Source organism: Epinephelus lanceolatus, chromosome 24 (assembly GCF_041903045.1).
Source record: "Epinephelus lanceolatus isolate andai-2023 chromosome 24, ASM4190304v1, whole genome shotgun sequence".
Lineage (NCBI taxonomy): Eukaryota > Metazoa > Chordata > Actinopteri > Perciformes > Serranidae > Epinephelus > Epinephelus lanceolatus.
In genome coordinates this window covers 13,511,581-13,526,874 of record NC_135757.1, presented here as the reverse complement: position 1 = coordinate 13,526,874, position 15,294 = coordinate 13,511,581, and the positions used below count along the sequence as shown (strand labels likewise).

At 40.9% G+C, this 15,294-nt stretch overlaps 1 protein-coding gene across 4 annotated transcripts in view; it reads right to left on the bottom strand.

Annotated features, from left to right (window-relative positions):
* Positions 1-15,294, bottom strand: part of LOC117250110 (vang-like protein 1) — a 70,333-nt gene that overhangs the window by 2,381 nt on the left and 52,658 nt on the right. For 3 of the 4 annotated variants that reach the window (XM_033616123.2, XM_033616122.2, XM_033616125.2), the window contains 3 exons: positions 5,971-6,131; positions 438-585; positions 45-279 (listed from right to left, as the gene is read on the bottom strand). In XM_033616123.2, coding sequence (XP_033472014.1) covers positions 45-279; positions 438-585; positions 5,971-6,131 — 544 coding nt within the window. The remainder of the gene's footprint in view (positions 1-44; positions 280-437; positions 586-5,970; positions 6,132-15,294) is intronic. The other variant, XM_033616124.2, reaches the window with a different exon arrangement.

Here is a 15,294-nt window from a genome sequence, read left to right as displayed (position 1 = left end):
GATCATGTAGTATTGAATTGAATACATTTGGTAAGACGTCTGACCTTTGGCGTCATGTTGTTGGTGATGCAGAAGGCCAGGTGCTGCTGGATGCTCTCCATGCTGTGGCAGTGCTGCTGCTTGGTGGTCCTCAGGTACTTCTGCAGGGCGCGGGCCATGGATGGGAAGATGGCTTGTGCTGCCTCTCGAGGGTCCATCACATCCCCTGGGGCCTTCTTCTGCTCCTCCTCCTGCATGCGCTTGATATGTGTGAACGCCTCCTCTACTGCCACCACCAGTCTGGGAGGAAACACAGCAAACAAAGTTAGGCCTGTCACAGTGAATACTTTATCGACTTATCTTACGATATGACATAACTCAAACACGGCAATTTTACACCCCTTGAAATATTCCTCCACAAATGTCTGAAGTAATTCTAGAACTCCTGCATGAATTACCGTGCTTTGCGCTTGCGAACACGCCTCTCGTGCTCTGCCTCCTCGTAGTACAGGTCATTGTGGCTGGTGTCTCTGCGACGAGCAGCGGCTGCAATCATGGCTCTGGACTGAGAGTGGGCCAGTCCTGCTGCTGCATTGTTCCCTGGGCCTGTCATGTCAAATAAATAAATCAGGAAGGGTTACTATATGTGTGTGTGTGTGTCTTCATCTCACAATTCAAGCCTTAGAGAAGGTAAAGGAACGAAGCAATCCTTGGTGATGACATAAAGTGCAATGTGATTTTAGAGTGGAGGGACAGATTATTGATGCACATAAACCACGGTCCATTTGTTTTTATCACCAGCAATAATAAAACCACGGGAGCTGACGTGAACAGCCACACAGAGTCGTAACTTTTAATTATTCCGAGCACTGTGATCATTGGAAAATCTCAAAAACACACTGCTCACCCACACACGGCTATTGATATTCAAACATTCCCTTTGCTCTGCCACTCAGTGCCTTCAGGAGGCACGGGGCATCCAATTAAAGAAGTGTCTCCGGCAACTTCAAAAGTTTACATTTTTGGGATTAGGATAGGAGGCTGCTGATGAACCCTGCCTGATGTTAATGCAGGTTAAAAGAAGGCAGAGCTGGTGAATTATTAATGCGGGGCAGGGATCGTGCATGAACAGAATAATTCATGGACAGAGAGGAGGGAGTTTCCAGCACACCCTGCCCGTGGTATTACTGCACTTAAGACGGGATTTACTGGTGAGATATATTATGCTGAAAGCCTCGTGTTGAATGTCAGGAGCAGGTAAACCTAGAATTTGTTTAACTACTTTTTGTACGGAAGATTTAAAAAGCCTAAATAAAAACAAATCAAACAAAGTAATAAAGTGAAATACAATCAGTTGTTTGGTCACCAAAAACTATACGCAAGCAAAAAGACTGTTGCTTTGTTACAACTTAGTTAAAGAATTAAACACGTGTATTTACAGTCAATTAGTGATGATGAGATCATCTTCTACATAAACACCTAGATGATCACCTACATATACATCAAGAAAATCTACATAAACACCTAGATGATCGCCTACATATACATCAAGAAAATCTACATATACACCTAGTAAATCTTCTACATATAGACCTAGAAAATCTACATATACAGTACAGGCCAAAAGTTTGGACACACCTTCTCATTCAATGCGTTTTCTTTATTTTCATGACTATTTACATTGTAGATTCTCACTGAAGGCATCAAAACTATGAATGAACACATGTGGAGTTATGTACTTAACAAAAAAAGGTGAAATAACTGAAAACATGTTTTATATTCTAGTTTCTTCAAAATAGCCACCCTTTGCTCTGATTACTGCTTTGCACACTCTTGGCATTCTCTCCATGAGCTTCAAGAGGTAGTCACCTGAAATGGTTTCCACTTCACAGGTGTGCCTTATCAGGGTTAATTAGTGGAATTTCTTGCTTTATCAATGGGGTTGGGACCATCAGTTGTGTTGTGCAGAAGTCAGGTTAATACACAGCCGACAGCCCTATTGGACAACTGTTAAAATTCATATTATGGCAAGAACCAATCAGCTAACTAAAGAAAAACGAGTGGCCATCATTACTTTAAGAAATGAAGGTCAGTCAGTCCGGAAAATTGCAAAAACTTTAAATGTGTCCCCAAGTGGAGTCGCAAAAACCATCAAGCGCTACAACGAAACTGGCACACATGAGGACCGACCCAGGAAAGGAAGACCAAGAGTCACCTCTGCTTCTGAGGATAAGTTCATCCGAGTCACCAGCCTCAGAAATCGCAAGTTAACAGCAGCTCAGATCAGAGACCAGATGAATGCCACACAGAGTTCTAGCAGCAGACCCATCTCTAGAACAACTGTTAAGAGGAGACTGCGCGAATCAGGCCTTCATGGTCAAATAGCTGCTAGGAAACCACTGCTAAGGAGAGGCAACAAGCAGAAGAGATTTGTTTGGGCCAAGAAACACAAGGAATGGACATTAGACCAGTGGAAATCTGTGCTTTGGTCTGATGAGTCCAAACTTGAGATCTTTGGTTCCAACCGCCGTGTCTTTGTGAGACGCAGAAAAGGTGAACGGATGGATTCCACATGCCTGGTTCCCACTGTGAAGCATGGAGGAGGAGGTGTGATGGTGTGGGGGTGTTTTGCTGGTGACACTGTTGGGGATTTATTCAAAATTGAAGGCACACTGAACCAGCATGGCTACCACAGCATCCTGCAGCGACATGCCATCCCATCCGGTTTGCGTTTAGTTGGACGATCATTTATTTTTCAACAGGACAATGACCCCAAACACACCTCCAGGCTGTGTAAGGGCTATTTGACCAAGAAGAAGAGTGATGGAGTGCTGCGGCAGATGACCTGGCCTCCACAGTCACTGGACCTGAACCCAATCCAGATGGTTTGGGGTGAGCTGGACCGCAGAGTGAAGGCAAAGGGGCCAACAAGTGCTAAACACCTCTGGGAACTCCTTCAAGACTGTTGGAAAACCATTTCAGGTGACTACCTCTTGAAGCTCATGGAGAGAATGCCAAGAGTGTGCAAAGCAGTAATCAGAGCAAAGGGTGGCTATTTTGAAGAAACTAGAATATAAAACATGTTTTCAGTTATTTCACCTTTTTTTGTTAAGTACATAACTCCACATGTGTTCATTCATAGTTTTGATGCCTTCAGTGAGAATCTACAATGTAAATAGTCATGAAAATAAAGAAAACGCATTGAATGAGAAGGTGTGTCCAAACTTTTGGCCTGTACTGTATATACCTAGATTATCTCCTACATATACACCTAGAAAATCTACATATACACCTAGATTATCTCCTACCTATACACCTAAAACATCTACATATACGCCTAGATAATTGCCTACATATACACTATGAAAATCTATATATACACCTAGATGATCGCCTACATATACATCTAGAAAATCTACATATACACCTAGATGATCGCCTACATATACATCAAGAAAATCTACATATACACCTAGATGATCGCCTACATATACATCAAGAAAGTCTACATATACACCTAGATGATTGCCTACATATACACCTAGAAAATCTACATATACACCTAGATGATCGCCTACATATACATCAAGAAAATCTACATATACACCTAGATGATCGCCTACATATACATCAAGAAAGTCTACATATACACCTAGATGATTGCCTACATATACACCTAGAAAATCTACATATACACCTAGATGATCGCCTACATATACATCAAGAAAATCTACATATACACCTAGATGATCGCCTACATATACATCAAGAAAGTCTACATATACACCTAGATGATTGCCTACATATACACCTAGAAAATCTACATATACACCTAGATTATTTCCTACATAAACACCTAGATTATCTCCTACATATACCTAGAAAATCTACATATACACCTAGATTATCTCCTACATATACACCTAGATTATCTACTACCTATACACCTAAAACATCTACATATACGCCTAGATAATTGCCTACATATACACTAAGAAAATCTACATATACACCTAGATTATTTCCTACATATACACCTAGAAAATCTACATATACACCTAGATTATCTCCTACCTATACATCTAAAACATCTACATAAACACCTAGATAATCTCCTACATATACACCGAGAAAATCTACATAAACACCTAGTAAATCTTCTACATATAGACCTAGAAAATCTACATATACACCTCGTAAATATTCTACATATACACCTAGATAATCCCCTACATATACACCAAGTAAAACTTCTACATATACACCTAGAAAATCTACATATACATCTAGATCATCTTCTACATATACACCTAGATTATCTCCTACATATACTTTTTGAAAATTCGACATGTCCACCAAGAAAATCTTCTACATATACACCTCAAAAAATCTCTTACATATAAACTAGGATAATATTCTTCAGTGTGAATATCTCTCGTGTGATCACTAAATTCCCAAGTGAATATTACTTTAATATTATTCTTTATTAAGTACATCAGTAAGTAAATACAAGTTTCAATTGCATTCTTTGCTTGCTGTCTCCTACATTACATGATTTGGCAAATAAATCAGCAAATCCAATATGAGTAAAAGGACTGCTGCATTAAAACTGTAAGTACAATCTACTCAAAAAAGTTACTTATGTACATGTAATGGAGTGAATGTACCTTATTACTGCCCACATCTGAACACAATATAAATTGTTATAGGTATTCTGTTTTTATGTATGCATTAGCTGTGTCATTATGACATATAAGTAACTAAAGTCATTGAGTTTTGTCAGAGAACATATGTAAATATATATTGCATTACACTTTGTTTGATTTGATTTTATGTAGGCACTTTAAATCTCCCATATTTTAGAGGATTTCTTGCAAAACACAGTTTATCCACTGGGATTCATTTCCAATCCCAGTATCTAGAGCTGAGAAAACAATATGGAGCCCAAATAGCTTGTCAGACATCATAAAATCACCTGAATCCATTTGAATGCAGTGTAATTGAGTGTTACAGCCGCTTTGCGCTCAGGGCTTCACCACTTTTTAATCAAGGAAAGATTATTGTCTGTCCCTGAGTTCGGCTTATTTATTACAATGTCTGTGCGGCTGCAGAAAGAAAGAAGGAGTGGGAAGTAAAAGCTCCAGACAAGAGAGAGAGGGAGAGAAGGAGAGAGGTCCCCGAGGAGCTGCTGCAGGATGAAAATGAAGGAGGATGAGACACGAGAGAGAAATGACAGGACCAGCAGCGTAATAGCTATTGATTTATCAGCCATCTCCACGACTGTCTCCCACTAACATTTAAGAGGAGGCAGGAGAAAAGAGGGAGACAAATGGCAGAAGGGAAAAAAGAAAAACGAAGTGGGAGTCAAGTTAGTGCACTTACATGAAGCTTGAGTACACTTAAGGGAGAGCGATAATTTAATATAGAGGGTTTGTGTTACATTTTGCCAGCTGTTGTAAGGACGACTTTGAACTTATTTCATCAACCCGTGGCATGCAAAGAGTGAAGAGGAGTGGATTCACAGTGTGAGTGAGTGTGTTTCACTCAGTGACATTACTTCAGTGTGAAAGAAGGCTCAGCTTCAAGGCCATCAGACGTGGATAGAGATTTAAGGGTAGCTTTTATGAAGTGAACACCAGCAGTCAGTGAGGGTGCTTTAGTTAATAGCAGCACTGCTTTTACTTACTGTCCAAAAGGTAGGCTTTCAGTTTAGCTCTAAAGACATCTTAAAGGGTTAGCGTCAGTGTAAAGAGACACACAAGGAGAGGAGAGAGTACCACAGGGTGTATTGAGGCACATATCAAATAAGCTAATAACACTACATTATTCATTATAAACAAACAACCTGTTACAGCAGATATACAGAGTGCAAATTATCATGTATATTTTTCTGTTATTAGAAGGGAAAATCTGACCACCACACCACAACACACAGTAAAACCAAAGCACTGACACAGACACAACAAAGAGTTCAAAGACCATCCCACTCACCCTCAGCCGGGGCTGCTGGGAACTCACCATCCACGTTGTAGACCTTGAGGCCGGCCAGGTGCTTGGCCGCGCGGGACTTGGAGGCGGAAAGCAGCGCAGGGTTATGGACTGGGAAGTCGCAGTAGTAGTGCTCTAAGATGGCCAGAGCTGCCCGCTGAATGCTGGAGAGGAGAGGAATTAGAGATGAGCTTTAGCCGAGGGAAATACTCAAGTTAAAATCCAGGTAGCTCTACGCCAGTGTGAAAGGCTGAGCTCTAAATAGAGCAGAACATGACACACATTATAATTAGCTGCAGGACGTTTTTCACTTGTAATACCAAACACTAAGAAATCTCTGCAGTAATTCTGCAGCTGTTGTTACTGAATACAGACGGACAGCAAACAGATAGGAGAGGGAAAACAGAAGGACGTATTAGCCAAAAGACCTCTTTGGCTTTCTTTAAAAACTTGCTGAAAAAATCCTTCTCATATTTCGAGAGGACGGCGAGTATCATGTGCTGAGTGGTAACAAAGAGGTTGGCAGAAAGGAAGAGAGAAATGTTTTGCTCTCAGGTGGAAAATGTGAATTATTTCCACACTTTACAATTAAACAACTCCCACATATTAACTCATCCACAGAATGATAAAACATGAAAGAAGAGAGAAACTAAAACTGTAGACAGAAAGTGGGGGAAGGACAGAACGTCAAACAAGAAGTCGCCAGGTGAGAACTAAAAGATCTGACAGTAATACTTAAATTAATGCCTTTGTGGAAAACTTCTGTTATGTTGTGACACCAAAAACACAGAATGAATGACGTGCCAGAACACTTTTCACACAGCCAGACAATAAAAACCTACTGAAAAGACAAGGAAATGGACGGTCAGCCACACAGTGTTTATTTAATAAGACATCACATGGGGAACAGGAAGAGAAGACGGATGGAGAAAGACATTTTAATGGAAACACTGAGAGGAACATGATCAACATTTCACTGGAACTTCATTCATTTCATTTAGAGCTCCTGTTAACAGCTAATCAGGTTTCTGCATTTCCTTGTCGCCAGTGTTAATTAAGTCAACAGTATATAAACTAAATACATTTGTCAATGACCTGTTTTACCATGACAAAAACTGGACGACAAGACAGCACTGACGTCATTAAACAGCAACTACAAAGCCATGCAAATATTGTTAATGATAAAATACAAGACTAAAATGAAGTTTCAAAAATAAAAACATTCTTAAAATCTCTCTTATTTTTATATTGTTTTTATTTGCAAAGCAGCATCTTGGTGTCCTGTGTTGTGCTCACCATATCAGGACTACACTGGCAGCACACAGTCAGACAGTCAGAGGGACTGAGAGTTACTCAGGCTACAGCAGATTACGTGTTTGTTTTGCAAATATGATGCAGTTAGTTTTGTTTTATAACACTATATCCTGACTTTTTTATTTATTTATTTTTATTTTTTTTTTTAATTTTTGAATTATTATTATTATTATTTTTTTTAGAAAAGGAGGCACTGCCCACCAAATGGAGCAAACTCAAGTTACAGCAGAGGCTGCGCTAGACTTTTTTGTCGCCGGTCATTTTGACCATCAGGGTCGTAAAAATCTGGTCATAATCTATTTTTACCGGTCATTTTAATTTTCATTTTTAAATGATAATAAAGATATTCAAAGACATTTAGTTTTCATTCGTTCGACTTTTTCTCTGCGATGTGAAAACGGCAGCCACTTAAACCACTGACTGTGCACTCTGCCGCCAAGTGGGCAGGGGTGGTAATTGCAACCGGTCAAAATGACCGACGGCCTTAAGATTTTCCGGTCATTGTTGTAAAAAACCAGTCAATGACCAAGAATATCCGGTTAACGCGACCCCTGAGTTACAGCTAAACTAGTCTGAGTGGGCGGAAGTTCGCTGCAAAGATCAGCCTCTCATTGGGCGGAACGAGCCACCCGCTGAAGTCCCGCCCTACCACCTCCGGTTGTGTAGCAGTTTTCAACACGTCCTTTACCAACTTTTGTGGTGTTTGATCTTGCGGGGATGTAGCCATTTTTCTGCCATGGTTCGCGTCCTGTAGGTGATATTTTTGTGGGCGTGTTACACCAAAACCTGTTTCCCCCTGGCAATATTTTTGCAAGTGCACCGTTGCTGTGGCACCGCCCAGAACGATTGTGATTGGTTGAAAGAAATACAAGCAGCCGGGGCGTTTTTTTCTCCAATCTTAAAGTGAGAGTCGGCCCAGCCAGACCTTTCTTTTCTTGAGAAAGGTCTGGTGAGCGAGACTACAGCTAAACAGTACACTTAATTATGTTTCTGAAAACATTTGAGGTGAGAAATTGGCACTGTAGTAACAGAATCTTGATTCATATTTGATCAGAGCTGCCTAGTTTGAAAGTTTGACCTCAGTTTATAAGCAGCAATTGACATGATTGACAGATGCGTTTGAGACTCCTCGGCTCTAAATTGTTTTCCATGATTCTTGATGATGACAGATTATCTGCCTTATGTACTACTGTCAGGATACAGTGACAGTTATTAAAGAAACAACAACTTTGCTGTCATATTTGTTAAAAAAGTTACTAATTGTAGCTTTAAGGTAACAATGACACCAACAGGGCTCAGGTCTGTACAACTGTCATTGTTTTATAATAGTTATAAAGATCGAGCCAGCTGTTAACTTGTATCGTTTAAAAATAATTATGCTTATCAGAACATGTTCAATGTCTGGATGTATTCCTTAAATTGATATCATCTGGCCGCAAGGCTCTTTCAGCAAAGCTGCATTCTTAACCATTCAACCTTTGTTCTTCATCAGATAATGATAAGATTACATCTTTTGTGAAATAAGTTTGCCTAAGATAACAAAATCATTGGTTTTGGCTCAAAATGATTGAGTGAAGTGTTCTATGTAATTGGATGACGAAAGGACTAAAATGTCAGCACATTTCTTTGACTAAAACTAGGCAAAAACTGTTATTTTTTTACACTAAGATGAGACTAAAATGCCCAGACAGGATGAGGTTGACTAAATATGACAAAAGTTCACTGGACACAAGACTAAGATGATTCTGTTTGTTTTTATGAAGTTGTGACTGGATTAAAAAGTCTATCCATGAGACAATATTTAATTTGGATTTGAGACTTAAAAAAGAAAAAATATTCTGTCAACACTGAATCAGAGGAACTGATATTTGAGGTGACGAGAGAAGGAGTGAGAAGCATAAAAAGGAACAGCGGCCATAGCCCAAATCCAGATCCTTCACACTGTGGATCAGAGAGCATGCCAGGTCTTGTCCTCCATAACACAGCACTATTAAACCTACTGTACACAAGCTGGGTGTTTTCACACGTTATGTGACATAAATCATTGTCTCTTTATAATATAGTGCCGCTGTTTTCCTGGCAGTGAGCTACATTATACGATAATGACAGATGCAATAACACATTATTCTTCTTATGAATGAAAAGTTAAATTCATAAGCACACATAAATACACCCTTGTTGAACTCAACACACTCGCAGGTTTTGCTACTACAGCCTTACTTGGTGTGGTATGACCGGCAGCTGATGGAGTAAACTAACACACTAGTTTTAAAGCAGCACACAGTCCACAGGGGGATTTAGTAGCTGCTACAACTCTGTTGTGATGCCACAAGAGCTCTGTTCCTATATGACCTGCATTTGGCTGAAGGGACGCAGCAGATGTTGACAGCTGTTAACTGATGCACAACACGACTTTACTGCTTAACACTGGGCCCTTTTCATTCTGCGTGTGGATGTGTTTGAGCCCTCACTGTGTCCTGTCATTCTTTAGTCAGGCCACGTGGAGAGTTAACTCAATATACACGAACAACAGCACATGCTAGCTTTTAGCATGCGCCTCCTATTATCCCAAGGGAGGATCACAGACGGACCTCGGAGCCACTGAGGAAAGCACTTTCAGATATTTTCTGACCTCTTGTGATTTCAATTCCCTCCTCAGAACAAACCGTACATTAAGTGATGGGTCATCTGAAATAACGCAGACAGATCCAAACCCCCCCACCCCCCCCCCCAGGCATTAAAACATCATTCATTCTTACTGCTTTGCCATCTGGTGACAGTCACATGTGCAAGACAGTAACATCATGATCAGCTAACAGAGTTACAAGACAGATGTTTAGATTAGTTTACTAAAAATACAAGACTTGTGAGAATAGGTGCTCTCTGTTCATGTTCATTTATAGGGGTTCATTGCATCTTAAGAAAATGGAAGAACTTAAGAGTGAAAATGGTAAAAACAAGGATGTAATGTCTCCAAAAAGGCTCCGATAAACAGGTTTTACATATTTCAGTGAATACCTGAAGGTTGTACACATGACTGACTTCATTAATAATACTTAAAAGAATACAAAACAGTCAAATCCAATTTGCAGCTTGACATCTTTTTGTCACTTGGAGGCAGCTTTGTGTGTTTTGGTTTGTTGATTTATGTGTCGGTTCAGTGGTTTAAGAGATAACAAGCATATTGCAGCATTTTAATAGATTTGTGTTTCGTGTTGTTTTTAGGAGGAAACCAACTTGAATGAATTCAGCAACAGTGTGTCACCACTGCAGGAAAACAAGCACATCAGAGACAGAGGGTGCATTTAACAAAGCTGAAGACAGCACTCATTTCCGCCAAAGGGGCAGCGAGGAGACTGATAGTGACTGCCATGGTTAACTCAAGCCCTCTCTTAGATTAATGCGTTCAGACAGACAGGACCATTGTTTAGTGGTCACTTGCGTAAGTGCTGAGTCAGAGCTCCTGCTGCTTCCCAACTTCGATCGATTGTTAAGCAGAGCAAACACGAGACATGACCATTAAAACCTTGCAGCAGAACTGGCCTCTGTACGCAAGTGAAGTTCATGTTAGAAATAAAATTAAACTAAGAATCACTGTGTTTTTGTTACCTGAGAATGAGCTGTTTCTATCTACATACAAAGTGGGTCTTCGTACACTGAGTCCACCATGTTGTTTTTACAGTAGCCCAGACTGGACAAACCAAACACTTGCAACCTCACGGCTAGATGCCATCAAATCCTACACACTAGATCTTTAAGTACTTCATCACATGTACAACAATGACAGAGAAGCAGTCATTGGCAATAAAGATCATAGGCCTCAGGCTTCCTCCCACAATGCTAATTAAATATCTGTAAAAAAGAAAATGATGCAAGTCAAAACTAAATCTGAATCTACGACATACTACAGTGCGAGTGCATTAGATCTCACATTTATTTTTCATTTGCCTACCCATGTTCCGGTTAGTTACAGTACCTGTTAGTGGGTGTCAGGCTGATGAAATCAAAATTAACCGAACCTGATGTCCCTAATACACAAACAGAGGTGTAAACAGCTTATAAAACACTAAGTATATAAAGTATGTAAAGCAGCATCTGACTCTGAGATCAAGAACAAGTGCAGACCACTTCTTAAACCAGCTGCCCTTCAGACCAAGGTAGCTGACCACTCTCTAATGTTGCTGCTCAGGACCAACCGGTCAGGGAATGTAAACTGGGAAGTTCCCAGCAGTGAATGTGTTTAACCCCCACCCTCTCTGGCTGGAAGGAATGTGTTCATATTCAACATGTCTGGTCTGACAAGGGGACAAAAAAGGCTTCCTCCAGCCCTCAGATTGGCATCAAAGAGCAGGCAGACAGAGACAAGCCTTCAGGGCCCCAGGGCCCAGGCTGGGTCCCCATTATGATAAGGCAAAAGATGGATGCCAGAGAAACAGGAATGTGAGTAGCAGCCGCCGTCTCTTAGAAGCGGAGATACATGAGAGACTGGCTGAGAAAATACACACACACTTACGTCTGGGTTTCTCTGTGTGGTGCATTGTTCAGGTTTGTGCATTTACATGTATATGGTACAATTACCCATGCGCAACATACACATACAGAAACACACACACACACACGTGCCGACGTTTGTGCGTGTTCATGCATGTGTTTCGGGCTGACCAGATGCTGCACTCCAGTCTGCAGGGAGCACTAATTAGCTGTGTGTTTACAGTCACAGACGGACAACAGAGCGAGGCCAGGCCTGCTGCTGGCCAAGCAGGATGAATGGCACAGCTTACAAAGGACAACACCCCCAAGGCAGCCGGCTAACACACCAACCAGACCATGACACACACACACACACACACTTGTCTGACCTGTCTCTATTGCTTACAGAAAATCAATATGGATATCGATACACTTTCCAGCTGTTAAAGTTCAGCTGTACAGTATGAGCAGTGCATAATTGATCCAATTAACTATAAATGACTGATGTCACTGAAGTCATCACTGCTAACAACATGCCAAAGAGATCAGTGCAGAGGTGGGAACAAGTCATTGTTTGCAGGTCACAAGCAAGTCTTTTCCCTCATATCCCAAGTGTTAAACTTTGAGTTTCGAGCCCTTAACAAGTCAAAATGCCCTTTTTACCAAATGTAATGCCATTTTAACAGCAGAATAATAATACACTGAATTTACAAAAATTGTGAAGGCTTTTAAATATTTGTATTTATTTGTTAAAACAAGCTAATTATCTTCATCTGTAATTTTTGACCTGTAAGTTCCCCATAGTTACATGCCCAAAATTATCTTTCTGTTTCTCTCTGATTGGTTCAAATTAGGTGGATCTGGAGAATTCAAGTGACACACAACTTTCTGGAAATTTTCTTTGTTTAGGTTAAAATGCTATTAATAAGCTGATGGCACACTGAAATGTAAGTGAATTCCACCAGAGATAAAACCTCATAATTATACCATTCTCATATGGTTCTAAGAAAACTCAGACCAATTGATTGGCTGAGCGTCCTGTCTGCCTTCCCCACGTGGAGGCCTCCGACGGGCATAACCGCTCGCTAACATACTTTTTAATCTTTGGGCTTGGGGAAACAAATCAAGTATTTTCAAGTCAAAAAGTTCAAGCCACCTGAAGTCATGAGTCACTGGTGTTAAAAGTTCAAGTCCATTCCCGAATCTGTTATGATATTTTTAAGTCGAGTCTAAAGTCATCAAATTTGTGACTCCAGTCCACACCTCTGGATCAATGTGATGCTACATGTCCTCTTCTAACACTAACACTCGTATTCTAGTAACGTGAATTCAAAATCCATATTTCCAATGTACAAAGTATAAATTTAGTCATATTTAAACTAAAAATTCCTTAATAGGCTGAGAAAATCATTTTCCTTCTTAAAATAAATAAATGCAGCAGGTCATCTGAAAAATGCTTTGCCAGAAAGCTAAAAAAACATCAGTTGACATGGTTGCTGTCACAAGGGGCAAGACAAATGAAATACAAATCACAGCTGAGCTGGCCTCAACTTTTTCAGGGTGCCAATCGTGCAGTTAAGTGTCAGTCAATCAGATGTTTTTGTTTATTAGCTGTGGTCCTGTGTTGGGGGGCTCAGACATTGATTAAAAGCACAGATATTTTTGGACCAAATACAAACTTTAGATGACATTCAGTCCAGTTGCTTTGTTGCAAGTAGCAGACACCAGAGTTATTAGTGTCACCATTACACTGATTGTCCCCTGCTGAGTCTAACTGAATCTATTGTGACTTTCTTTTCCTGAGTTGGGTTCAGCTGCAGTCGTCCTGACAAATACTGTGAGAGCAGGGCACATTCAGTATGAAACAATCTACCTACAAAACTACAGAAAGATACAGACCCCTGTGTAAGAGCAGACACAGGATCATATTTCATCCATCCTGTCATAAAAGCGGGGCCATCCATAAAGTCATCAAGTTTTATGAGCTGCCTGTGAGCAGGAGTACATGTGAGGCTGGAGGCTGTGTATTGATACCAGGGAGCAACAGAGCTGCTGTGTCTGGCTAAAAATTAGATCTTCTTGTTTTTCCTGAGAGACAGTAAGGTCATAAATCCAGGTTGGTCTACTACACACACACACACACACACACACACACACACACACACACACACACACACACACACACACACACCTTTCCTTTCTTTCATTCCCACATACATTTTAGGATTCTTCAACACTCCCCTCCCATTAACTATTAATCCCTCGTTCTCTATTCTGTCTTTCACTGCCTCCCATAGCGTTCTCCCTGCCTCGGTCTCCTGGGTCTTCCCTCTGTAGCCTCCTCCGCCCTCTGTCTGCAGCTCTTTTCTGAGGAGTTTCCTCTCTGAAGTCTTCCCCGCCCTCTCCTTTTTTCTCCTGGCACGATTTCCTCTCCCTATCAACCACTTTGTCTGCACGCCTTCTTGTCTCAGTGTTTTCTTCCATCTCTGGCTTAACATTCAGTCATTCTCTCTACTTGATCACCACTCTTTTTCTTCAGGGACATCCCTCACTTTCTGCTCTTTCCTGTATCAATTCCTTCCTCCAATTTATGAGTATATAACCAGTAACTTCCCTCTTCCTTTCCCATCTCTCTCACTTGAGGTGTCCCAGTTTCTATCGTTCCCTCTGCCTTCATCTCGCCCACACGTCCTCTTTTCCCTCCCTTTCATCCCCTCACGTTCTCCTCGTGTATCCCTCACATCAACTTAGCTCTCTTTACCTCCTGTTTTGGCCTTTCCTCTTACTCCCTCTGTCTTCAATCTCTACATGCACAGAGGTCATCTGGGTATTTTGTTATCTTGCTCACCATGATAACAGCATACATTAACTCTTTTTTTGGTCTTACAGTGTTGCTGACTGCTCTACAGTCATCAGACACAGCCAAATATGTAACAACTGCATCTGAATATGCACCTGCATGTCTTTTCAGCTTTAAGTACAAGACACATCAATAAGTCACACTGCTGCACTGGATGACATGTGCCCCTCACTACCATGAACACACACACTGTAGTTTATTTTGAATCTATTGCACAAACACTGTCCTGCTGCCCCAAATACTAGGGGTGGGACAAAAAAAAAGATTTACTGAAGTATTAAAATTTATTTTTTGATTTTTTTTCTTTCATGCTTGAATTGATATAATTCAAATGCGGAGGTGGAAGTTATTGTGGTAATATTTGAGCAATGTGACGTCAATTCAGCCAACCAAGCACAAACTCCCCACTGGATCAACAAACTTTCTGTTGCTGCCGTCACACAGATTAGACCCAGCCCCCTGTGAACCCCGGAGCTGGGCTCTGCACCACCTGAATTTGAGTTGCTACAGCTGCGACTGAAGCTCTGTCTCCAGGGCTTATGCCTGTGCTCCTCTTGACAGAAAGTATCCTAGCGGCAGAGAGTGAGGTGAAGACTGGTAGCTGCACAAGTTAGCTAATTCTTGTCTCATTTGTGGTCTTATAAACAGAGAGAGAGAGTGAGGGGCGGTGTGAATCAACACAT